We start from the raw sequence: 24911 nt of genomic DNA, 5'->3' as shown, positions 1-24911 counted from the left end.
GACACCTTTCAGCTTTTTTTTTTTTAAGCACGTACCTTTGTTTGTAGAGATAGAAGCCGAAGCCGGTGAATATCAGAGCGAAGAAAGGCACCAGGATAGCGATGGCCACAGAACTGCTGTTGGTACCGAGCTGGGGGGGCGGAGAGTTCTGACTCTCTGACATGTTCAGACCTGAGGCACAAGAGGAAATGGATTGCCATCGACTAGATAATAAGAATGGAGGACATAGAAATGCAATGAACTCTAAAACTATTTGCTCAAAGGTGATGCTAATTTCACGCTTCATATTTCACTCTGTGATACCTGTGGAGTAGCTTAGCATAATTTACAGTTGAAATAACTCCTCATTTTTCTCACACTGGTGCTCTGTGCAGGCCCTCGTACAGCCTCTGCCTGAAACGACTCAGTCAGCTCTGTCCCTTTAAGAAACCCCGCCCCTACAAGCCCACTTTTTTGTGATGTCACAAAGTGCAGTGTGTAGAAAAACCTGGTGTTCACAGCAGCCTGCAGACTGAGCTGAGAAGCCTGGGGATGACTCCAACATACTTTTACCTACAGATTTGAAACTTCACCCATGTTTAGTCTGGACATCCAACATTGTAACATTATATATAAGTCTTACGATGTGAAACAGCATAATACCCCCTCTTTAAAAGTCTACCTGAAACAGCTGCACTTCATATTAGTTGTACTGGCATTGCACAATATGTATGCAGGACAATCTAACTGTCCTAATCTGTCTTGTCATATTTCCAGGATTTGCTTTTATCCTGAAAATATTTCGTTGTTTTCTTTGTGCCAAATGCCAATTTTCGCAGCCTTCCATATATACGTCACTGATGACGTAAAATGAGGGACTGCTCTTGGCTCTATTTACAGGATATTACGTCATATATGGGTGCATGATGACGGACTTTGGCCCTTGTTAGATAACATTGAGTCTGAAGAGCAGTGTTTGCTCCTGGTAATCCATGCGAGGCTGACTCAGCGTGAGCAATAAGGTCACTGCTGCCAGCAACGAGATGCTGCCTGATCACTTTCTCCGTTAGTGAGGTTCTTTCAAGCAGTTGACAAGGATTTTCAACTTAAGGTCAAAATTAGATAATAAGCCTAAGAGAGATTTACCCAGTCTTTGCAGCCCAAACTGTCCGTAGTCTTTTCCCTGAATGAAACCTTGGAATACGTAGCTAGAACCGTCAGGCTCCGCTGATACCTTCGGAGGAAAGAGGAGATGATCAAGAAAGAGAAAAAACACGAGACGAGTTAAATAAGAGTTAAATTATCTCTCGTATTTATGATTAACTAAAAAAGCCCTTCTAAATTGTTAAGTCGATTGCTCTGTATCCGCTGAGACTTACGAATCCATCCATGGTCCAGGAGTCTTCCACGATTTTGGCCGGAGTGATGGCTGAATCTTTGAGCTGGTTCCCCTGGTTCACATAGTTCACCTGGTACATCAGCAGTAACAGCCGCGCCTCAGCAGCCTTATACACTCCTAGAGAGGACAGGAAAAATAACTGGTTTGCAAAATAACAGAGTGAAACACATCAGAGTGCAACGGCTGGGTTGATAGATATCATTAGGTTTCTGATTTGCAACTGGAAATTCAAAGGATAAGAAGGAAGCTTTCAAGCTGCATCTGCAGAGCACTGTTAGATCTCACAAATCCCTATTTCTACCTGTCAGGTCATGTACGGGTTAAACAAACATGATAAGCTAGGCTGAACACATCTGGACTCCAGATTCGTGCTGCATGCTCTGACTTAAGATTGATATCTTTTCTTTTTATTCTCTGAAAAAAAGACAGAAAGAAAAACCTGACATTTCAATAAATATCTTAAAATAAGTCATTCAAGTCTATTGCAACTAGGCGATGGCATTTTGGTGCCTGCATGAGTGCAGCTTTAGCTGTTATTGATCTAAAGCTGCTCCTTTAGGCCAGAAGAAGCATGTTAGAAGTCTCAGAGCTGCGTGGTTTCGTGATATGAGGTTTGTGCTCTCTGTAACTCCAGGAGCCAATTCTAGCTTCAACAGGATTTGTGTTTTAATAGGGTCTTAACCCCCTGCTGACGCTGTTGTAGGACCCTGGGAGGTCTCTGTGTGGGGAAGTGTATGTGTGGGGATTTTGAAGTGGACTACGGATACATTAAAATAAGCATAGCAGCTCCAGGAGAGTAGAGAGATACAGACACGGGTAGAGAACAGCACAGTGATTCAAAGAGGCTCAGTGAACGTGTGGATGGTAGGAGCTCTGTAGTGCTTGTGTTGTGACACCAATGCATCGACATCATTGTGTACTGCATGACATAGAGAATGACCCGAACATGTACTGCACAGTATGGAGGGTATAATTATCTTATTCCATCATGCCTGATAGGAGCAGGTCCATGTTGCCATTGCTAAGGGAGACGTTGACTCTGCCTGTTGTGGAGTTGAAGCTGGTGATGCTCAGCGTCATCGGCTGCTTCCTCCCACGGTAATTATAGGAACCTTTCCATATGTAGTTAGGAGCAAAGACGTCATCTGGAACTAGAGAAAAAGAACAGAACACATCAGGATGGAAAACAACAGGAAGAAAACAAAGCTAAGAGTCAGCTGCTAAACTTTATTCACAACAGCTTTTTATTGTTGTTTTCTCTTCTATGGAAGAGCTGGTTGAGTCTCAGAGGGCTGTCAGTGAGAGCCAGTGACTGTGTATAAAGATGGACGACGCGTCGCCATCTGCTCTCATTGTAAGGAATTGAAGCCAAAATAGCCCCCGTGAAGGGCGTAGCCATCTTGCGATGGTGACTTCATTTGGAGCCAGTAGAGATCTGCACCGTAACCACTTCTGCTAACCAAAACCCACACCTAACTTACAGAAAAAACAGCAAGGATCCCACACTTCAACGTGTTTAACATCAGCTTCTTTGTGTTGGTCTGAAGCAGACGTTCACAGATAAGTAAACTTGAATTAATGTAGTGATTGTTTTAGTTACGTTTCCTCTCGCCGTTCCTCCTCTACTCTGCTAATCCAGAACAGATCGACTGCAGGAGCCGTATTTGTCAACAGAGCTGTCAATCATCCCTTTGACAGCATCAAATAACTCATTAAAAATAAACCTGTCAGAAAAATGGACGTAAATCAGCATGATAAGAACTAACTATAATGACAGAAACCATGTTTGAGAAACATTTATTTGGCGTGTATTCTGAATTTATAGTTTGACTCATGTCCCATCTGTTAACATGGAGGAGGCGGGCTTTATGACCTATACTGCAGCCAGTCAGCAGGGGGCGCGCCAAATGTTTTGGCTTCACTTTTAGGGAAGCTGTCATGTCGTCCATCTTTCTATACATGGCTATGTATGGCGAGAGCTTAGATATGAATCATTAGATTAGAAATAAACATAAACTTTGACACCAAACACAAATGGTTTCTGATGAGCCTCAGTGCTGTTACTCAGAGTGAACATGTAATAAACAGAACACTTATAACCTTATGTCCATACATTTTCTGTATATTTAAAGGCTGCTTCCTGCTTTGGTAGTTGCAGGAACTTTATGAGAAGGTTATGAAATGACATCAAGATAAATCACAACAGAGCAGATCTGAAAGCAGCACAAACGAAAGCGCAACATCACAGTATTTAATTCACCTTTCTATGTGTAGTGAGCGAGATAAATTATTCTCAGCGGAAAGCGGTAAAGAACAATGAAATCGACACGAAACAGAAGACGGTGGAGCAAGCAGAGCAGAGCGGAAAAGAGCAGGGCAGAATTTATTAAACTATGGCACACAAAAACAAAAAAAAATACAAGAGATAGGACAAGTCAAGAGTAGACAAGAAACAACAGGACTGTACTCGACTGTAAGAGAATAAAATGTAACAGAACTAACCATTCAGTTTGGGACTGGGCGTTCCTGTTGCTGGTTTTACAGGCTTCTTCTTCTCTCCAGCTACACACAAAGAAAGAGAGAGATAATGCGATGTTAAAAGCGCGAGCAGAGCTGCAGGGACTCAAAGGATATTCAGATGTTTGCCTCTTGTTTAACTTACAGAGCCATCATCTGATATCCCCTGAAACTAGCCAGGAGACAGCCCTCTCCTTATTACCTAATTAGAATGCAGCGTTGGTCACTGTTAGTCACACATGCGCATAATGAGCGACAAGAGTTTAGAAAAAGGTCACCCAAAATAAACCCGTCTAATGGTTATTTGTAGGCAGAGCAATGCAAATAGAGTTCCTGACCAATAATTGTGGCGCATATTAGATCCTTTTAAAAGTGCCCTGAAGGCACTTTGGGTTTTGACCATTCAGAGCAGCCTCTTATCGTCACTTCAAGATGCAGCCATTGTTGCCAACAAGGAAAGGCAAGCAAAGGAGAGGGCTTTTTGTCCTAGAATCTCAAATTGGATCAGAGAGTGCTCCAATTTTAAAAGGCCACCTCAGGGCGAGAGGTTGAATCGGCCTGGGTGGAATCATTTCGAAGTTGAAGACTTTTTCTTGCATAAAGGTGGATTTAAAAATCTCATTATTATCCCTTCTTTATGGCGAAAGCTAATGTCCAAAAGATGCATAAAATTAGCTACTTTTAATAGCATTGATGGAAGTTTCTTGGATAATATCAAAGGCTGCAAAGGCTGCTTGTGGTTAGATTGTTTGGTAAACAACTGTTTCCAAGTCCAGGAAAGCACTTTCAATCGGAACTTTTAGACAAACTCAGATAAGGCGCTCTTATAGTGCTCAGAAAAGCAGAACTTCTACGGTTTCCCTGCAGCGGGGAAAACTCTGTTTGTTGATGAAGATTGTGGGATACGCTCGAAAGCTCCTCAAAGGACAATATTGCGGGATTGTGTCGATGTGGTTTAATCACTTTGTATTGGTATGGTGGAATTTATAAGGTCACCTAAAGGGTCAATAATGACATAAACATAACAAGTAGGCACTGGACTGGAATAAAACAAGACAACAATAGCATCGCAATTAACCCACAGATATCACATCATGCATTTTCAGAATATGTACAAAATTTAAGCTTAAGGAGTTTTATGTTGCAGAACACGTACATGGTAGTGTATACACGTTTAGTGATCAAAGAGAACATCCTTTGTCCCACATTGATCCACTTATATGCTCCGTCTCTTGTACCTGTAAGTTTGTTGTTTCCACCACACACCTGTTACAGTTCAACAGGTCACTGTTTAAGCTCAAGACAATCACTCTGTCAATTTCAGCTGCAGTAAAGTTGGTCGGGGAAGAAAAATGGACCCTCGAGATGTGATGAATTCATAACCTGACCTGTAAGGATCTGACCGGGCTCATCTAATGAAGGATGAAACACCACCATGGGATATTATATTATCTTTTTTTTACAGTGCTGCCAGAAGATTGACCAGCCAACCAGGAAATCTCAGCCCACTCCAGATGGCGAGCTTGCTCCGCTATCTGTGCTGAAAAAGTGTCATTTATCAAGATGTACTGACGTCTTCTACCTGTTTAGCCACACTAATGGATTATACTGAATTTTTCTGGACCAGATCTTTAAATTAAACGCACTACATATACACAGAGAGAAAAACATCATTGTCTTTTTTTACCTCGACATATAGGCATTTTTCCCGTCCAAGTGCCGTCACTCTTGCAGACTCTGTGTTCAGAACCTCCCGCCAGGAAGAAGCCATGCTGACAGCTGTACACCAAGGTGTAGCCAAACCCAGGCAGATCCATACCAACTACGTCCACATGGAGCGGGCTCTCCGGCTGCTTACAGGCGTGGGCTGGAGGGTGGAGAAGGAAAACTGGAGTTAGAGTCAGAGCATGGATGGGGCGATATGCTAACAAGCTGATAGGATGTATGTTTCCTACGTATGCACTCAGGTTGATCTCCGCTCCACGTCAGATCAGGCTGGCAGGTTCGAGAGGAGGAGCCCTGAATCAGATGTCCTGGCTGGCACTGAAATGACACCACGCTGCCCACCTGTAGAGACAGAGACGAAAGCACACGCACTGAAAAAAAGCTAACGTTTGAACATTCTCCAAACCTTCAGAGGACCTTCTTAGCGAAGTAAGGCTACATACATATGCAAATATAGTTTGCATAATGTCTTTTTATGAAGAGCATTTGAGGAGTTTGCCTCGGTTAAATACAGATAGAATGTGTAATGACAGTATGCTCTGAATACTTTGAAGTCCTGAAGACATTGAAGCAAAAATTAGGACTTCATTTCAAAGATCGTAACAGTGTATAACTAAATCAAACCAGCGCATCATGTTTTCAAGTCTTTCTTGATACAATTCTCATGTGAGTATTGGTCAGAAATCAAGTAGGAAGTCATTGTTTACTACAATTATAACTCTAAGTAATTCCTTCCTAATGCAACTACACTGTAAGTAGATCACATGACTCCAGTTCTTTACACTGGCTGGATTGACTGGATTTCAAAATACTACTGCTGGTTTACAAAGCACTGAATGGTCTAGGGCCAAAATGCATTTGTGATCAACTAACACAGTACGAACCATCCCGACCACTCAGGTCTGCTCTCTGTCCCCAGAGTCAGAAGCAAACATGGAGAAGCAGCGTTCAGTTTTTATGCTCCGTATATCTGGAACATGCAGGTCTGCTGAAACACTCACTTCTTTTAAATCAAGGCTGAAGGCTCACCTGCTCACATCTGCCTTTTATTGAATTATTTTGATACATTTATTTCGATAACAATTTTAATTATTTATATCTGCACTGCAACTTTTATTTTTGTAGTTTATACCTGTCTTTTTAAATGTAAGCGTCTGTTTTAAGTCTTTATATTGTATCTTTGTTTTGTTTTTTTATGTCTTGTTTTAAATCGTGTTTCTTTGTTGTCTTGTGTAAAGCACTTTGAATTGTCTTGCTGCTGAAATGAGCTATACAAATAAACTTGACTTGTAAGAAAAAGGGAATCAAATCAACAGTCTGCACAAAGATTTTTTCCATTGCACACCTGTATATATATATGACTAGACTTCAGCAGTTTAAATTAGTGAAATCTTAACATTATTATTGTTTGTCTGCAGCGTTGCCTTGCTGAGTCGCATTGGATGGACACATCTTAATAGTTGCATGTTGATGTGTTGCCAAGACACGGTTTCATATTAGCTTTGGCTGAACCTTTGCACAGAGCAAGGAGCTCTTTTAACATGGATGAGTTAAGATACTGACCAAGAGGCAATGCATATGTATTATTCACCAATTTTGCTGCCTCTACCTAATTAGTGTTTTTATAACCGAGTACTGTTCAAAATAACAATTTTCAAAAGCCCAAGTGGACATATTTAAATGTCTTGTTTTGTCTGAGCAACAGTTGTCAAATGTTTCCTCTTCTCCTTCTTTACCCTCCTGTACTCTTTCTTTGTAATTACATTGTTAAGCTGCATTTTACTTTCCAAAGGAGCCAGGAGAAAGTGAACATATCTTGTATAAAGGTAATATGGAGTTAACTTTGTCAGATACTTTACCTTGAAACCGTAGGTCCTGTTCAAGGAGCCGTAGCGCGGCGTTCCCGGGTTATCGCAGCTGGTTTTGGTCGGTTCTGAAAACAAGAGCAGCACAGGCCTCTAAGTAATTACACACAGAATCTAAAAGAAAGATAAATTAGTGGCAGCATTATTTGTCCTCTCTCTACTCTCCTTTCCTCTCCTCTGTTGTCATGGTAACAGCTGGGTGCGTACCCTCGGCGGGACACCAGGGGGCAGTAGTGCTTTGTCGGAATACGAAGCAGGGCCGGTTTGTGTGTGTGAGAGAAGCGCGCGCTTGTGTGTGTGTGTGTGTGGCAGGAACATCAGCATGTAGAGCACATCCTGACGCAGAGCTCGATTCAATACAGCTTCCGAAATGACAGATTCACTCTCCTCTCTCTCCCCCCTGTACCTCTCTAACTCCCCCCTTCTGTCTCCCCCTCTCCTCCTCTAACTGCTCCCTCTTCCTCTCTCTTCCTATCTTCCCATGTCACTGTATATCTCTCTGCTTACCCCCCCCACCACCACCACCGTCGCCCCCCTCCCTCCCTCCCTCCCTCCCTCGTCTGTCTTATTTAAAGAGCAGGCTGCTTCGGCTCAAAACTCATTCTGTTTCAGTCACACAGTAATACACATCACACGCTAACATACAGCTGCAATCACACACTAATAAATCACCCGAGCACACGCACGCACACACAGGGAGCCGGCATTACATTCTCACTTTACTTCCATCATAGAGGAAAACAAAGCGGCACTTTATTTGTGTTTATGCTTGTGTTTGCTTCTTAGTCTCAGACTTAAAGGCTGGCCATGATATACAAGACCTAAAACTACTTTTACATATCGATTCTATAACGTGTCAGAGCCGACCTTCTATTCTTAGATCCACATGCAGCATTGGACTTTATAGAGGCTGTAAAGTAGCGTATATGCGCTCCTTATTAAATGCTATGAAAGAACAGTCAAGTGTTCCTCTCATTTATTACAATTCATTAGCATACTTGATGTTTAAGAGCCTGCTCAGAATCAGACATGTGAAGTGGTGCTCTGAACATCACACATGCTTGTGTACGGACCCCTGTGGGAGCATGTGTAATGTGTGGTGAATATCCCTCCTCGTTTTCTTCTTAATCCCCAGCTAGCATCAGCTTGTTTGAAGTTGGATGTGGATCCCCGTTCCTGACAGCCTTTAAGAATAATGTAAGTTGCTGCCTGCGCTGGTGTTGTCTTGCTCGTGAGGAAGCACTTTCTCGAAAAAAGGGCTTCCCATATAGGATCTCACACTTTTTTTTAGTACACAAGACCTTACTTGTTGAATGTAAACTGTTTTACAACTTATAATCTTGTGTCACAAAGTATGAACTTTCTCCTAGAGGCTAGGGAATTGTATTTGAAGCACATAATGTTCCTACATCTAATATCTCAGTACTTTCAGAGGAAAGCCTCACAATCATTTCCTGTCCTTCACTGCCTGGAAATAGTTTTGCAAAGCAGGTTTTCTGATGAACTATCAGCTGTATTTCTGTATTTATATTGTATAACTGCAGCCCATGCGTAGTGTTTTATTTCCCTATTTTCATTCACTTAGTTTATTATTGTTTGGTTTCCTCCCATGCCTTGAAGCATGAAATCCACCTCTAAATGCATATAAATGTTGTATATTCATGGACAATAAATCAATGTATAATTGTATATATACTTCATTTGTATTTCCAGTGCTGCATAAAGAAAAACTAACTTTGCATGTTCTATAAAGTTTGTCAAACAGAAGTAGGAATACTAAAGTATGTTTTCTGTTTAAAGAAGTAAACAATTCAGGAAAGACAGACACCATTAAAGGCTGAAAATTAAAGGGGGGTATCATGCTAATTTCAAGCTTCTTATTTCAGTCTGCCATACCTGTGGAGTAGCTTAGCATAATTTACAGTTAAAAAAACTCCTCATTTTTCTCACACTGGTGCTCTGTGCAGGCCCTCATACAGCCCCCGCCTGAAACGACTCAGTCAGCTCTGTCTCTTTAAGAAACCCCGCCCCTGCAAGACCGCTTTCTTCTGATTGGCCAGCTCGCCGAAGTTTGCTGATGTCACAAAGTGCAACGTGTAGAAAAACTGTCTGAGGGCGTTTTCACATTAAGTGAAGATCTCAGAAGGTGGCGGTAATGCACCTCAAAAACAAGGAGAAGAAGAAGAGCATCAGCAACTTCGGACGATGGTTTATGGTTTATGTCGCATGATCTTAAGCCCATACAATGGAGCTGACCTCCGCTCAATGCGTGCTATTATTCAGTTTTGAAGAAACCAGCCATGGCCATCCAGTTCAGAGGATGAGATCGGCGGTGCTGCACGCATACGCAGATTTCGGAGGAGACATTATGAAAAAGCAGTCCACTTCCATGGTTTGGTACGGTTAGCTTTCACATCTGATGCATACCATACCCGAGTACACATGAACCGTACTTGAGACCACCTTTTCAAGTATCCAGGTATGCGGGCATTCATGTGTTAAAATATGAAACAGCATAATACCCCCTCTTTTAAATAAACCAAAAAGTATTTTACTATATTCATCATAAATTGGCTGTTAACGTTTTTCAGCTTGCTTGCTTACTAAAAAAAAATGTTGACAAAACAAGTTAAGTTGAAGCTCAAACTAAATAATTACTGTATGTAACATGCTGGACACCTATTAATTCTGCCTCACAGTGAAGCAGCAGCATTCGTCAGTTTGGAAACATCACTGGAGTCCTTTAAGGCTTGTCCTCCTAAGGCTCATTTTCATTTACAAGATTGTCTCAGATAAGCGTGCAGTCACTATTCATTATCATTTCAATAACTCTTTGTAATTTAAACTTTGAAGGAACAGTAGTTTCTCTGCTTGGCAACCCCGTGAGTAAACTGCAATGCTGCTGTCAACTCCATAACGATGGGTCATTAGTTGCCCTGATCATTAGGCCGGAAAGTTTCAGACACCAGTGCATGCTCCCCGCTGAGCCACAAACCAGTGATAATAAACTGGAAGGAAGACATAAACTAAATCATGTTCAGAAGTTTCAAACTCACACTGATATTTAGTCAGGAAAGTTAAGATGTTAAAAATACAACACAAGATAAATGATAAAATAATCAAAAGGAGACATACTTATTTTACAAGTTATACAACTTATTTTACCTCCAAAGGAACATCATTCAAAAGTCCGGGGGCTCTAGTGGGCAAACCGTTACTGCCTTTAAATTTAACTCAGGCTTTGAAGTGGGTGAGACACCCCTGCCCGGGGATACCAGGATGTGCTGCAGCTCATGTGGGGATAAATGATTGAGGATATAGTCAGGAACTATTTAACGGCAATCGGTAAAATCTTAGATCCAATTTTGGTAGAGGTTGGTACGGTATTTGAACAGGCTGGAGACTTAGTTGAATAACATAATTCCGGGAACTTTTTTGACTGGATTTATTCAGAATTACCCATGTACACATATTTAAATGTAAACATAATAACAATAAATAAAGGATAGGACTTACCAATACAGCGCGGCTGCGTGCCACTCCAGGTACCATCACTTTCACAGAGCCTGGTTGCTGTGCCGACCAGAATAAGAGGTGGAGCACAAGTGAAGGACACTTCTGATTGGTAGATAAAACTCCGTCCCTCTCTGAAACCACCGACTGTTGTACCAGGGTCACCACAGAACTTGGCTGCGCACACACACAGATACGCACAAGCACACACAATCCCAATTCAGTATGAGTTGCTAACATCGCTGACAAGCGCTTTGCGCATAGCTCAAGGACAAATGTAGATTTTGCCTCTAACTGTAACTGATGATTAGTAAAGAATAATAACAGGAAATGTGTGTGCTTGTTCCCGGTAATGCATGTGTGCAAATGCAGTGTGTGTGTGTGTGTGCTCTTACGTAAGCACTGTGGTAGCATGCCGTTCCAGGTGCCGTTGGCAACACAGGTCAGGACAGCTGGAAACGAGAGCTCATATCCAGGTGAGCAGCTGAAGCTCACACTGCTGCCCCACTCGAAGTCACTGCCCTGCAGTACCCCGTTGCTGATGGCAGGGGGAGCCGGGCAGGTCACAGCTACAGGGGAGAGAGAGAGAGGGAGAGAGAGGGGTTAGGTAACAGGGAAAGGGAGAATAAAAGCCTGCACAGTTTTCAGCAGCTGCAGGTGTTTCCGCTGTTTCTGTCGAAATCACTTGTCATGTTAATTGTCATTTTTAGAGCTATTAAAATTTAACAATGCAATTATGGCGGAGACACTTTCAATCAGGTTGGTTAACAGATAGAGTTTAAACTAATCATGGCAGTACCAGGATGTTACATGTGACTCATACACACTCATTTGTGTTTCTTGATTTTCCTCACTTGATGCACTGACTGTAAGAGGAGCAAAATGTGCTGTGCCAGTCTTTGTATATTTAGTGACATTACAAGAGTTTGTGTAATACTAATATTGTCCTACCTGTTTCTGTAGAAGTCACATCCATTGTACAAAGTAGTGTTAGTTGTTAACTTATTGTACAATCTATTATAGGGACATTTATAATCAAAAAATAAGGCATGTATCTCAGTAGTTTACATTATGATTACAGTACTATGATACATATTAAACATTTTTTAATGTTCCATACAGCTAATGGGGAATATATTGAATAAAACATTTACATTTAGTATACTGTAAGTGTGTCTGTGTAAAAGAATGATGCACAAACAAAGGATAATCAATTGTATTTACTATACTTATGAATAAAATAACACCCACATTTAAGGTGCTCCTCTATTATATCCACATTTATTTCAGTTGGGAGCGTTTTAATACCAGCAGAAGTATTGCAGTGTTAAAAAAGAGTTATGTACCTGTACATATTGGCATGTTCCCACTCCACGTCCCATTTTGGGTGCATGTCCTCACAGGTGATCCATCCTCCTCCATCCTGTATCCCGGCTGGCACTGGAAGGTAACATTCTGACCAATCGTAAAGTCTTCTCCGTAGCGAAGGCCGTTGGCCGGCACACCTGGATCACCGCAGTTTATCACTACGGAGACGGACAAGAGGAGTTGGATTAAAAGAGACGGAATGATGATTAAGTTGACTTTACAAGCGACGCTATGGGATGAGAATATTGGAGTTTTTATTTGCTTATCAATAAAGTTCATATGCTGCTTTTATTAAGGTAATGAAAATGATGAGGAGAGGTAAATAGAGAACCAGAAAGACAGAGGATCAGTCGAAGAGTATTAGAGCAGTTCTTTACACTGCATTTCAAAACTATCCACGCCTACAAGAATCTCAACAAAGTTGCAGTAGAGATTACTTAACTTGAACTGCATATTCATTTTACTACACTTCTATATGTGTGTATTTTAAGCTGTAGACATCACAACAGGTAGAATCTTTGTTTGGACTTCAGTGAAACATTATGATATTAAATATGGAGATTGTCCCAGGACTCTTTTGATGGATTATTAGGATTCCCCTGACTGATGTCGTTCATACTCAAATAGACAGTTTTAATGCTTTCAAACCTTCCCCCATATACTGTCATGGCCCGTGAATAGATGTAATCTACTGTAAAAGCTTTTTCCTTTAAGTCAGGGGATCTTGAAATCTTTTTTCTTTTCAGGACCCCGTACAGAAGAAATGTGGTCTCTCAGCATTTCTATGTCTTTCTTTCTTACTGCTGGACATTTCAAATAATTCATTCGAGGCACTATGCACAGAAAGATGAACACATTACTACTCACTGAGATTACAAGACTTAATGATAATGGAACTATATTATTGTTTTCTCTCTTCCCCAGGATAACACCTGACACCTTTAAATAAAAAGGGTGGCGGTGGGGGAATTGCTATATTTTTAGCTCGCCTAGTTAGTATCATGGTCAAGAGTGTAGACTGTATAAAAAGATGGACGACATGACAGCTCCTGAAAAGTGAAGCCAAAGTATTTGGAGCGCCCCCTGCTGAGTGGCTTCAGTCCCTTCAGTAAGTTAAGTGTGTGTTTTGGTTAGCGGAAGTGACTACGGCGGCTCCCCCTGCTGATCTCTACTGCGCATCTCTGGCTCCAAATGACGTCACCAGCGCAAGATGGCATTGCCTGCCTTGGGGGCTATTTTGGCTTCAATTTTGTACAATGAGAGCAGATGGAGACGCGTCGTCTATCTTTATATGCAGTCATTGGTCAAGAGTTAATAACCATACGATAACGCCTTTTATATTCATTCATACGGTTTAATTTATCTATGTTGTACATTATATTTCTATGTCATTTTATGATATGCTGTTATCATTGTGTTTATGGATATCTTTGTTTGAGGACATGTGACAGGGGAGGGGATATGTTTGCATAGAACAACATACTGCTACATCTCTCTTCATGTGTGCTCCAAGGTGAGTGAATTTCATCTCTGGACACAATGAAGAATTGTTTTTAACAAGGGTATATTTTATCGAGTATACTGTTTATAAACATCTGCCACCTGTAGCACCATTCATCTTAACATGCAGACTGTGCACTCTGTGTAACATGCAGCACTGATTAGCACTTGTTCAACCATGACTTGGGTCACATATTACGCTGTGTATAACAGAATGTTATATTTTATGGGTATTTACTCTTGGGGGTTTTTCCCACAGAGTTCAAAAAGCAAATTAGCTTAAGTAAACAACAATCAAGGTTATTCATGTCACCCTATAAAGTCTGCAGCAGGAGCGCGGAGACTTGAGGCTTACTTCATTACTCAGACCCTAAACTGTCGCAAAATAATTTAAAGCAGGGCATAAAATAGGGTCGCATAAGGGAACCTTATAATCACACATCAGGAGTTTGGGAATGTTTATGGGTTGCAGACTTGACGTCATTGCAAAGCAAGGATTTAATGCTCAGATTATATATACTTAGTGATACATAAAGCTGACAGTCTGCTCTTTAGCCTCCAAGTCACCTTAAGTGTGGGTTCACATGCAGAGCAATAACTAACTTAACCAATAAACAAATGTATAAACTATCCCATGAGTGACATCGGTCGCTTACTTGTGCAATTTGGCTGTGCTCCTGTCCAGGTCCCGTTGGCCTGACACAGCCTGGTGGTGGCGCCGTTGAGCAAGTAGCCTTCCATGCAGGAGTAGATGACAGAGTGAGAAAACGTTGTTCCATCCAAACGAAACACTCTGCCGTTACTGGGGGTGCCAGGGTTACCACACTGGACAGCTGCGGGGGAAAAATGAGAGAATAAGAGAGAGAGAAGGCCTCGTGCATCTCAATGAGTTTCAACACGATGACTGCGGTTATTAAAGGAGACTCTGCAGAACATCGGTGGATCTATAACTGGAGAAGTGTCAAAGTGCTGGGTTGGTATAGATTGAGTCAAAGTGTCCTCCTACGTTTACAGAAGGGCTGCGTGCCCGACCAGGTCCCATTAGGGAAGCACATCCTCTCCATAGAGCCGATCAGATCGTAGCCCTCCGAGCAGCTGAAGTGAACCTTGGAGCGGATCCTGAAATCCGTTTGTTCTCTCGAGCCGTGAGAGGGGATGCCAGGATCGCCACAGGAACCAGCTGTGTCGCCTGCAGAGGGAGAAACAAGGAGACAGCGTGAGGCCCCAGACATCAAAACTAGAATCCTTGAATCGCCACAAAGCAGGCTGTATCCTCTAAACAAAAAGACAGAACGTCCTTCAAACCTTAACCATGTATAGTCGAGTTATTGAGACATTATATTAAACGTCCTCAGTGTACTCAAGTGTGGATGCTTACAAATTGTAGTGGACAGCACACAAATGTTGGTGACAGGGGGCATATGTTCGCCTTACCAGCGTGTTTGTGCGTGCTTATGGGTAGATGAGTGGCTCTGTGTATGTGTGTGATCCTCGCTCTGCCCTTGTGGAGCAGCCTGGTCAGCAAATTCTGCCTGACAGACAGAGCACGCTCCTGGGAACATGCACACACACTTTCACACACACTTTGTCAGTCACATCTACAAATAAATTGTTACCCAAACACATCTGGAACTTTTCCCTTTTTTTTTTGCTAATGTTGCTAATGCATTGTTTTATGTGTGCATATAATAAACAGAACACAGAAGGAATATTTCACCCACATTCACATACGTTATTGACCTTTAATTCAAGCTGTGCAACAAAATACCGTGTAATATTCCGCTACCATTTCAGATGAATTTCCCAAATGCGTCTGCAATGTTTTGTGAATAGCCTAATTTCAAATTGGCTCTGTTTGTACTACACTCTAAATATCTAGAGGCTTGCTGCTAAATTGAGCTCACACACAACACAGACGCAACATATAATGACATAACACCTTTGTGATGCCAGACCGTGTTTCTCAGATGCACATAAATAAGCTTTTTACCAAATTGTGTCGTTGATATTTGTCTTTGAAAGCTTCACGTTTACTGATGAATATTGGGAACAGATCAAAAAGCAGTCAGGGGACAGACAACACAAACCTTCAGAGACCCTGCACACTTATCTACACAGCTCCCATGGGGCGAACTCACACACACACACTCACACACACACAGCTCTAAAGTCACCATGTAGCCTCGGGTGTATCTGGTCTCAACAGGGAGAACAACCAATCTACCTGATGTCACTGGTGCATGTGTGTGTAGCTGAACGTGCGCACGCATGTGTGTAAGTTTGTGGGACAGAGTGTAGTGAAAACTAATCTCAGTCGTTTCCCTCAGGTGACTTTGGAACAACCACTAATCGGTCGCACACACATTCATCTGCGCGCACACACACACGCACACACACAACATCTCTCTGATAGAAAGATTTTGGCTGTGCTCAGGCTCGGGTAAATTCACGGGTTACTGAGCTGTAGCTCCTCTGCTCAGGTTTGCAGAAGATCTCATAAAGCTGGACCAGAAAAGGTACAAGGCTATAACATTCTCACCCGTCTGATTCAGGGACTTTACTGCAGGTGGTCGAGCAGGGACGGCTCGGTGGACAAATCAAACAGCTTGGGCATGATGTAATTTCTTTAAAAACACCACTAGTAGAAACCTCGCCTAGAGCAATAAAATATAAAAATAATGATTCAACACTTTTGGAAATACACGTTTTTTGCTTACTACTGTTCTCTTTCTACTGTTCTCTACATGAAGCTACAGCCAGCAGCCAGTTACACCTATATTTGCACCTTAAAAGGTCACTAATCAACACATAATAACTAGTTGTTAGATGTGCATAAAACTCAGGTGTAAGAAGGGGTCATGACCTCCTGGTGTCTCTGCTAGTTGCCAGGCAATCTCATGGAGATGGCAAAACTCCACATGATAAAACCACAACATGTTGTTTCAATGCTCTGGATTTCATACGGATTAAACAAACCTTGTTAATTAGTGAGTTTTAGAGGAGCTGGAAGGTGGATTGTGCTTTACCTTTGGGGGGACCAATGCGAGCATTTACAGCCTTTGTGCTAAGTTACACTAATGACCTCCTGATTGAAGGGAATATGAGAGTAGTAATAATCATTTAACTAATTTAACGTGGGCAAGAAACCAAATAAGCTTATTTCCCAAAATGTTGAACTATTCCACTTAGGTTTTTTAAGTTAAATCTTGCCAAGTCCCAAGTCTTCATTAACAAATTCCAAGTGCTGAACAAAACAATGATGAAGTATTAAACATTTTGATTTTCATGTGGCTATTCCAGGCAAACTGCTATTAGACATTATAGATTGTATAAAAAGATGGACGACATGGCAGCCCCCTAAAAGTAAAGCCAAAACATTTGGAGCGCACCCTGCTGACTGGCTGCAGTACAGGTCATAAAGCCCGCCTCCTCCATGTTAACAGATGGGACATGAGTCAAACTATAAAATCAAAATACACGCCAAATACATTTTTCTCAAACATGGTTTCTGTCATTTTATTTAGTTCTTATCATGCTGATTTACGTCCAAGTGTTCATTTTTCTGACAAGTTTATTTTTAATTAATTATTTGATGCTGCAAAAAGGATGATTGACAGCTCTGTTGACAAATATGGCTCCTGCCGATCTGTTCAGGATTAGCAGAGTAGAGGAGGAACGGTGAAAGTAGACGTAACAATCACTACAGTCACTGAAGTTTACATATCTGTGAACGTTAACCTCAGACCAACACAAAGAAGCTGTTCTGATGTTAAATACGCCAACGTGTGGGATCTTTGCCGTTTTTTCTGGTAAGTTAAGTGTCTGCTTTGGTTAGCGGAAGTGGCTGCGGCGGCTCCTCCTGCCAATGTCTACTGCGCGTCACCAGCGCAAGATGGCAGCGCCCGTCACAGGGGCTATTTCGGCTTCAATTTTGTACAATAAGAGCACATGGAGATGCATCGTCCATCTTTATATTTTTCGTGACTGATGTGTACATATATATATATTTTCTTTCTATCAGATTTGGTTCGAGGCTCAAAGCACTCCGACAAAAGACAAATTTAAAATCCTAAATTTTGTGACACCTGACTTGAGTTGCCTGAGGCAATTCAATTTCCCAATGGAGTAAACACCAGAGGAGATTGGTTTGAGTCTTGGGGTCTAGACACAGTAACCACAGGACTTTCTTGAGTATTACGAGTGTATTATTGCCCCTGAAATGAAAACGTGAAAGCATAACCAACATTACATCAGAAAATTGCAGACCTGGCACTTCTTCCATGGGGGGGAACTCTTATCTCTGCAGGGCTGTGGTGCAGACCTGGCAGGTAAAAACCATGAATCACAGCTTCATAAACTATTACCCTCCCTCACCCTGCGTCTCCCCCTGGCAATCGCTGCATATAACAATGTATTCTTTGTCAACTCGTCTGGAATGTGTTTTCAGTCCGTTTGTTATACAAGCAGCCACTGGGAGCCCCCTCGGTCCCCGATCAGCCAACTGAGGACCATATAACCTGGACGGTTTGTTAATACATGATGGAAGGTATGGAGGCTTTCCGTCTGGAGAGAGAATCTAGTCCAATCAGTGGTGAGATATGCATATACACTCAATCCAGCAGGGGGGAATTATACTTGTGTACAGCAGTTACAGAGCAATGACTGGTGCATCAACAGCACTCAATATTCTCTTATAAGCCATTTACCACAGAGAGACAACACAGCTAACGTAAAGAAAATGCAAGAGAACATATTTGAAGTATTTAAGTAGTCATTGCTTCATCTTTGTCTTTAGTCCTTTTATTCAGTTCACAGAAGCCCTCAGGAGTTTAAAAACATCACAGAAAGAAAGCCTCACACTCTGATATAACACTTAAAAGCAGTTTCCAAACACTTGAAATAAGGGAAGCAGAAAGAAACGGACATGGTTAAGGGTCCAGGGTTGGTGTGTATGTGGGTGTATGGGGAGGTTATGCTCCACGGCCCTTTTAACAGACTGATACTGATATATCCTCTTTTTATGTGATAACCCTACCTATCTATCGCTCCCATTATTCCATCCCCAGAGTGCAAAAGGGTTAAGAAAGAGCGCCAAGAGGATGTAAAGGCATGAAGTGCTCCACACGCTGTTGAGACCGCATGTTTTAGACCTCTTGCTTTCTATCTACATGTCCTGTCCATCTATCTTTCTTTCAAACATAGTGGACTTAGATGGCTGTATATTCAATAGAGGTTAAAATGGTTACCAGAGCAGAAGGGCATGGGGGCACTCCACATCCCATTGAGCTGACAAGTCCTGGATGATTCTCCTTTCAGCTGTCGTCCGCCCAGACAGGAGTATCGAGCCGTTGAACCGAATGTAAACTTATCTCCGTTCAGCACACCGTTCGGGGGAGAGCCGGGATGACCACAATCTACAACTAGAGAGCCAGAGAGAGATGGAGAGAGGCAGAGAGATGAAGGAAGGACGGACAGTCCGTTTCGACTCATCAGAGCTGCAGTGACTGTTGTCAGGAACAGGAAGTACAGACTCAGAATAAAGGTAGGTGTAGGATCAGGGATTGTGAGACTGATAACACAGGAAAGAGACATTAAACCGTGTGTTTATATGCTAACATGATTAGCAAATATTAGCACGTATAGCTAACTAGTTGAACACCTAGAACGGTAAAGCATTAATTCAAAAGTCAAGGAAAAAATCATTAAAGAAAAAAAGATGAAAGCAGTTGGCAGCAGTAATCAGTAAAATCATTTTTACAACTATACAATTCTATTTAAAAAAAATCAGAACTTAAAGGGGGTTTATTATGCTAATTTAAAGCTATGTGTAAGCACTGTGATACCTGTGGAGTAGCTTAGCATAATTCACAGTTAAAAAAACTCTGTGCAGGCCCTCATACAGCCTCTGCCTGAAAGGACTCAATCAGCTCTGTCCCTTTAAGAAACCACGCCCCTACAAGCCCACTTTCTTCTGATTGGCCAGCTCTCCGAAGCCTGCTGAGGCGGCACTTTGTGATGTCACAAAGTGCTAATATAATTGCAAAATTAAAATGTGAAACAGCATAATCTCTTTGTTAGGTTACTGAAAAAAATCTCCTTTCCACAGGTAGCACACTCAAAGTGTAGTTTGTTAGCACTGTGTGGAAACTAGTGGGCGCCATTAGAGTTTATGGTTGTAAAGCAGCTCTGTCTTCCCGAAAGCATGACATTTAGCACACACACAGTTAGCAGAGTTGTTCCAATATCAATACCAGTATCGGTATTAGCCTTTGATTCAACCTAAAATGAATGCATTGATTCCATATCATACTTAATAAGAATCCATCCATTAAGTAAATATTCAAGACTCTATTGTCAGATTTCTGGTTTTAAACAACACAGCCAGGAACATTTAAAAGCTGCCAGGCAGAGTTATCAACCAACTCATGATGCTAACTTAAGCTAACTAGCTTAATTAGCTAGCAAGCTACAGTTGATAAAACGTGCTACAGCTGTTATTTTAGCCAGTAAAATCAACAGTCAAGAGTTGGAAAATAGAAGCCTGCTTTTGTCGTCCTCAGTCTGAAATCAAGGACCTATTTGTTTAAAAAATAAAAAGAAGAATTTCTGGTTATAAATCTGAATGTGTGCCTCTCGAGAACAACAAAAGCTCGACGTAGCAACAGTAACTGAGGGGGTTGTAGCTTTGCAAGCTGTCAATTCCATTATAATCTGTCCCACTCACTGTCAGGTTAAAATGACAGAAGGACAAGAATCAAACTTACCTATACATTCAGGTAGAGGTTTGTCCCACTGTCCAGTAGGTTGGCAGGTCAGCACAGGTGATCCAAACAGGTAATATCCCGGGTTGCAGTCGTAGAAAACCACAGTGCCGAAGGTAAAGTTCCCGTGCTCGATTTTACTCTGCCGGATGGAGTTAGCCGGGATGCCTGGATCAGAGCAATTGACCACTATACACAGAGAGAGACATAGTGGGACACGCAAAAACACAGAAGAAAGACATAGAAAAGTATGTGTTATTTGGCATGAACCAGAGAGGGTCACTTCTCTCCCCTCTCGTCCTTTCTCACGTGGTTTGCACTGGGATCACAGCGCTATAAAATTATAAAGGACATAATAAGGTGGTTGTGGTTATGAAGGAATAACTGGTAAGGGTTGGTGTTGGGGTTGGCAAATGAAATGTGATGATATGATGAAGGCATAAAAAACGTGTCCTGGGTCCAGCACTCATGCAGTCTCGTTGTCATGACTCTTTATTATTGACTGTAAACAAAATTCACAAGGCTGGAGGCAGGAGAGCAAAAGAGGGATGTGAAGTTTTAAATCCACCTCAAAACTTCATAACGTTTCGGAAAATTAGCAAAAATGTTTTTTTGTTTAGGTAAAAATGAGTTTCAGGGTCATGGTGGCCGAGATGTTGATTAAAGTTAGAGGTAGAATTGAAATGAAAAGGAAAGAGGTAAATAGGGATGGTTTCTGTATTGAAAGGCAATAAAAGTAAATAAAGATAAGAGTTGAGGTGATTTTAAAGTTCAGGGATAAATAAGGTTAGGGGTGAATACACTTAACTTTTCTCCCCACCTTTACACGTTGGGGGCGGGTGGCTCCACTGGCGGTTGGCCTGGCACTGAGCGCGTGCGGGCCCCTCCATTTCATAACCCCGATTACAAACAAAGCTGACCACATCGTTGAGGTTGAAGCCGTTTCCCACCGTGCGACCATATATGGGACTTCCTGGATGGCCGCAGCTGACAGCTACAAAAAAGACAAACCTGCATTAGGATTTCATAATATATGTATTATTAATCTAATTAAGATTGTCCATAACATATTAGCCAATCATATTAATCCCAATAAAGCACAGAAACCAAAAATGTGTTTGTTGGATTAAGTCAAAATGAATTACAGTGCCTATGTTCATCTTAAGTCTACAAGTGTGGCTCTTTGATGTGTGTTTTTTGTTGCCTGGGCAACAAGCAGAGGTCCATGACATAAAAGCATATGCTATATCTGGCTGCATGTATACTGGCAACACTTGTTAGAAGGAACGATTTGATCATCTAGTTGTGAATACTTCAGTATGTTATGTAAGCCACAGAGATAGGCCGACAACACCAAGTTTGGCAATATATCCCTACTCTTCTGTAGACATAGAGCGTAAAGATAATTATTTAACATGCTGAAATACAATGTTTTTACATGTCTACAGGCATTTTGCCAGCATTTCAGCCCAGTTGAATATTATGGTGCCAATTGTTTCCATGGTTTGAGAGCACAGTGTGTGTGCCACATAATTACAGCTAGCCACTAATGGAGCGACGCTTGCGAGCCAGTTCAGGCAGACAACTCGAGCTGCGCTGATTTCACACTTGACGTGCGCCATTCTCCACAATCAGCTGACAAACACTTTCTCCCAAGTTAAGCTACAAGATTACCGGTCTGCCTCTCCCTCTGCTCTGCCATTACCACCGGCTGCCCTGCACCAGTACTGCGCTCATACGTTCAACCCCAGCATCCACCTGCAGGCTCCAGCTGGGGGGATTTAAAATATCTCATCACTCTTGAAATTTCTGCATGTAAAATTAATCAGCGAGGAGTGATGAGGTCGGTGCCTTGATGCCAAACACAAGCGATGTTCTGCTGCTGCAATAAACATTTCAAACTATCACAAATGTGAGTTGTCTGACTGAAATGTGATAAAAACATATGACTTAAATCAGATCTGAAAATAGGAGGTAATGTAGTTCACTGTCTAGAAGAACCACCAGGAGCACATATTTGTACCAGTTAAGGCGCCTCTCTTACAGTCACTCGGAAATATTTATGAGCATGTCAGATAGCTGAGTAGGCCTAGCTGCTTTCCCAATTTAGGGTCATTATGTTGGAAATATATGGTGTTTCCATCTTCATTGTTAGCGTGGAGTGTCCTCTGTCTGCCATTGTGCGTCATAATTATTCATCCTGTTAACTTCTTTCACCGAGGCTACTTAGAAGTTTGTGTGTGTCCCTTGTCCTCATTGTTGCTGACGCCAGCCTTTTGATGTTGGTGTAAACAGACAGTTTACAGTTACTGCCAGCCCCTCTCATCTGCCTCTCAATCTCTCCCTCTCTCTAAATTTAATGCTTTACAGGGAGGAGGGGAGAGGAGATAGGGAAGATGAGACGAAACCAAGAGCAGAGTCGAGATGATCAAGACAAGCGGATGCGAGATAGAAAGGGGAGAAGTCATGATCTTTTTTTTTTCACGTAATCAGTAAAAATCTGAAGTTTTGTTTTTCCTGCCTCACATATAAATTTATCTGACACCGTCAGCTGCCCTACAGCTACAGCTTCACACACACAAACACACACACATCATACTCTCATCAGCATTCTTTGTGTCTCTAAACAAGAGCCTCTCATCTCCATAATTACAGTGCAATTTGGCTGTAAGATGATTTTGCTCAATAACTCCTGCATGAATAAGTTCAATAAAAACAGCAGAGCACAGATACACACACTATTCTAACCACAAAGACACAGATGCATGCAATACCTAAACATACATACTTAAAATCTCATATCATGCCCTCTCCACAGCTGAAATGCAGACATTACGTCACCACCTCCATCCTTTAAACACGCTTCTAATTTAGGCAACAAACCGGCTGTCACTTTTAGTAAACTGCATCCGTGTAGTTGGCTTAAGATGGCACTCATCAGCGCCACCTTTCCCGTGCCAGCCTGCTGCCTAAAAACATTCAGGACACTTATACTGAGCAACAGCAATTTTAGAAGATGTTCACAGTAGCCTGGACATGTCAGAGCCTCCTATTTTATTCTGAAGCCCAGCTGTTTATCTCACCCAGACCACGCTGGCAGTTTAAACCCTCTGGCCCTGCATGTAAGACTGCCGAGGTGGATCTCAGGACAGAGTGACTACATCAAGAAAGGGATAGTTCTCTAAATACAAACTTTACGCTGGCTGTGCTCAATACGGGATCACTCTGTTTATTTTGAATGATTTTATTTCTGGTTTTTAATTTGGACTTTTCCTCCCTTGAATGAAATTTGGCTGGGGTTTATCAGCTCAAGCAGACGAACTCCCTCAGAGGAGACCTTAGCGCTCTGCTCATAAACAAGGTTAAAAGTAGCTTCAATGTTGTTACTGAATATTTAAGGCCTGTTTTTTTGTTATTATACTGATCCCTCATAAAAAAAATACATCATTCTAAAGCTAACACTCCACTATACAGGAAAAGAGCTCCTGTAGCGGCTAGCATAACTCAATTAAAGAAGAACTCCACCTAGTATTCTGTCTGTCTACAGGTATGAAAATGACAAAATATCCAAGGGTGTGGATTTCTAGAGACATGAGCTTACTTAATCCCCAGCCCATTTCTTATCTCTGCAGCTATGTTAACTCCAAACTATCATAACACAACCAAGCTCCCACCAAAACTTTTGACATTCTTGATGCATTGTGGGTAATGTATGCGCCAGGTTTAGTTAAGTAATTACAATGTAAAAGAACATATATCTAGCTCTGCTGAACTAATTGCAACACTTTTTAACTTTTTCTTTCGTATTATACAACAGTTAGTTCCAGTCAGGTAGTCTGATAGGACAGGAGGCAGTACAACATCAATTGGACTTTTCACTCTGTGTATCACTCCGCCTCAGCCACGTGTTCTGACTCCTGTTAATTAACATAACAGCAGACCGTGTATGTCTACATGAATCAAGCTGTTACCTCTGAATCACACAGCAGACTCTTATTTCACTGGTTGATGATAAATTAAAACCTACAGATAAATGTACATGATAAAAACAGCAAATCTGTGGTAACCTGTAGACACAGGGTGCAGGAGAATGTTTGGGTTGCTTGGCAACAAAAGTCCAGTTTCAGTGAAGTTGGTGGAGCAAAAATGACAAAGATTACTGTTTGATACTATTTGCTGTTTGTGTTACTGTTGTATAAAAGCAATATCAAACTCGAGGTCATGATGTTGGACTGAATATCATCACGGCTGTGATTACCTGTGGCTACTTAAATGAGACATACA

At 41.7% G+C, this 24911-nt stretch overlaps 1 protein-coding gene across 1 annotated transcript in view; it reads right to left on the bottom strand.

The window, feature by feature from the left end:
• Nucleotides 1–24911, bottom strand: part of csmd3b (CUB and Sushi multiple domains 3b) — a 379947-nt gene that overhangs the window by 5137 nt on the left and 349899 nt on the right. The window contains exons 56-71 of the mRNA XM_069681472.1: nucleotides 21448–21621; nucleotides 20631–20816; nucleotides 19113–19286; nucleotides 14873–15055; nucleotides 14523–14699; nucleotides 12345–12524; nucleotides 11394–11567; nucleotides 11002–11175; nucleotides 7480–7553; nucleotides 5851–5962; nucleotides 5583–5762; nucleotides 3881–3940; nucleotides 2371–2529; nucleotides 1359–1495; nucleotides 1126–1213; nucleotides 36–171 (exon numbers count right to left, since the gene is read on the bottom strand). Of these exons, the coding sequence (XP_069537573.1) occupies nucleotides 36–171; nucleotides 1126–1213; nucleotides 1359–1495; nucleotides 2371–2529; nucleotides 3881–3940; nucleotides 5583–5762; nucleotides 5851–5962; nucleotides 7480–7553; nucleotides 11002–11175; nucleotides 11394–11567; nucleotides 12345–12524; nucleotides 14523–14699; nucleotides 14873–15055; nucleotides 19113–19286; nucleotides 20631–20816; nucleotides 21448–21621 (2368 nt within the window). The remainder of the gene's footprint in view (nucleotides 1–35; nucleotides 172–1125; nucleotides 1214–1358; nucleotides 1496–2370; nucleotides 2530–3880; nucleotides 3941–5582; nucleotides 5763–5850; nucleotides 5963–7479; nucleotides 7554–11001; nucleotides 11176–11393; nucleotides 11568–12344; nucleotides 12525–14522; nucleotides 14700–14872; nucleotides 15056–19112; nucleotides 19287–20630; nucleotides 20817–21447; nucleotides 21622–24911) is intronic.

The sequence above is a fragment of the Semicossyphus pulcher genome, unplaced genomic scaffold, assembly GCF_022749685.1.
Source record: "Semicossyphus pulcher isolate SPU_LCO1_2020_fin unplaced genomic scaffold, fSemPul1.0.p SCAF_5, whole genome shotgun sequence".
NCBI lineage: Eukaryota > Metazoa > Chordata > Actinopteri > Labriformes > Labridae > Semicossyphus > Semicossyphus pulcher.
Note: the sequence above shows the minus strand (reverse complement) of the source record. Positions and strands in the feature narration are given on the sequence as shown.